The sequence below is a fragment of the Neofelis nebulosa genome, chromosome X, assembly GCF_028018385.1.
Source record: "Neofelis nebulosa isolate mNeoNeb1 chromosome X, mNeoNeb1.pri, whole genome shotgun sequence".
In the NCBI taxonomy this organism is placed as follows: Eukaryota; Metazoa; Chordata; class Mammalia; order Carnivora; family Felidae; genus Neofelis; species Neofelis nebulosa.
In genome coordinates this window covers 7,158,430-7,159,937 of record NC_080800.1, presented here as the reverse complement: position 1 = coordinate 7,159,937, position 1,508 = coordinate 7,158,430, and the positions used below count along the sequence as shown (strand labels likewise).

Below are 1,508 nucleotides of genomic sequence, written 5' to 3'. Positions count from 1 at the left end.
AAGAATTCTGCCAAGTGCCTATTACCTGACCCAGCCCGCCTGTCCTCCCCCTCGGCCTGGGTCGCCCGGGCTTTTCTGTCGGGCCTATTTTAATGGTAGGTGCCGGTCTGCATTCGTGAAGGGTGAACAATAGCCACCGCATTCTGATTGGTTAACCAAGGAGTGAGTCATGTTTGCAAAGCCGCCCTGTTCTTAGGTGGAGACACAGTTTCCCCAGCGGACTCGGGCCTGGCCAGCGAGATGACGAGTGGGGTCCTCCGCCTGGTCAAGAACGCGGGGCTTTTGGGCTCCCTGGCTGGCCAGGTGTGCTCCCTGGTGACGCTCTGCATCCCTCAGTGGCTGACCCTCTCCTCGGGCTTACTGGAGAGTGAGAAGTACACGCTGGGCCTGTGGGAAACGTGTGTGACTCAAGACACGGGTGGCCGTGTGTGCCAGGCCTCTGCCAGCCTGCGGGACCTGGCCACCGAAATGCTGGTGGCCCGCATCCTCATGTGTGGCGCCTGTGTCGCTGGCTCGCTCGGGCTGGTGGCCGTCCTTCTGGGACTGACATGTGTGAGGTACGGGGGCCACCAGGGAAGCTCTTTGGAGAGAAGCACGAACGTTGCAGGGGGAGTTCTGTTCTTCCTCGCTGGACTCGCCACTTTGGTGCCCGTGTCCTACATCGCCCGGGTCACCGTGCAGAGGTTCTGGGGCCCTGAGTTCCCAACCGACGTGCCCCGGTGGGACTATGGCAATGCCATGTTCAGCGGCTGGATTGGCGGATTTTTCCTTTTGACCGGAGGCCTTCTTCTGATCGCGTCACAGCTTTGTGCCAACAGATTGGCTGAAAAACCCACCTCTTTTCCTTCAAAACTGGACTTCTCAAGAGAAGTGTCTTTTGCTAAAGTAGACTTTGTTTAAAAATGGACCACCGACCGGGGCGCCTGGGTGGCTCAGTCGGCTGAGCGTCCAGCTCCTGCTTTCAGCTCGGGTGACGATCTCGCGTTTCGTGAGTTCAAAGCCCGCATCAGGCTTTGCGCTGGCAGCGCGGAGCCTGCTTGGGGTTCGCTCTCCCTCTCCCTCTCCCTCTGCCCCTCCCCCACTCACTCTCTCCTTTAAACAATGGACCCTTAACCTCAAGCTTTCTGAAGAATGTTTCCAATGCGGCACTGTTTTCCTTGTCTTTCAGAAATTGTACTACTATTTTTTTTTTATTAAAGTGTAGTTGACACTTTGTTTAATTAGAAGTATCAGAAATCATACTTCTTTCTCTCCTTCTCTCTTCCTCTTTGCTTTCCCACAGTGGATTGACTTCATTTTCATCTGTTGCTGCTCACGATTAAATACCAGCTGAGGGGCACCTGGGTGGCTCAGTCGGTTAAGCAGCCGACTTCAGCTCAGGTCATGATCTCGAGGTCTGTGGGTTTGAGTCCCGCGTCGGGCTCTGTGCTGACAGCTCAGAACCTGGAGCCTGTTTCAGATTCTGTGTCTCTCTCTCTGTGACCCTCCCCCATTCATGCTCTGTCTCT

At 55.6% G+C, this 1,508-nt stretch overlaps 1 protein-coding gene across 1 annotated transcript; it reads left to right on the top strand.

The window, feature by feature from the left end:
- Positions 1-240: 240 nt before the first annotated feature.
- On the top strand, positions 241-900 carry LOC131502999 (putative claudin-24). The gene has a single exon (XM_058714289.1). It carries the CDS (start codon positions 241-243, stop codon positions 898-900), a length of 660 nt encoding a protein of 219 aa, XP_058570272.1.
- The last annotated feature ends 608 nt before the right edge of the window (positions 901-1,508 follow it).

Bases quoted from the DNA above. Each gene is read 5' to 3' on its own strand.
- LOC131502999 (XM_058714289.1), top strand. From the start codon at position 241: ATGACGAGTGGGGTCCTCCGCCTGGTCAAGAACGCGGGGCTTTTGGGC.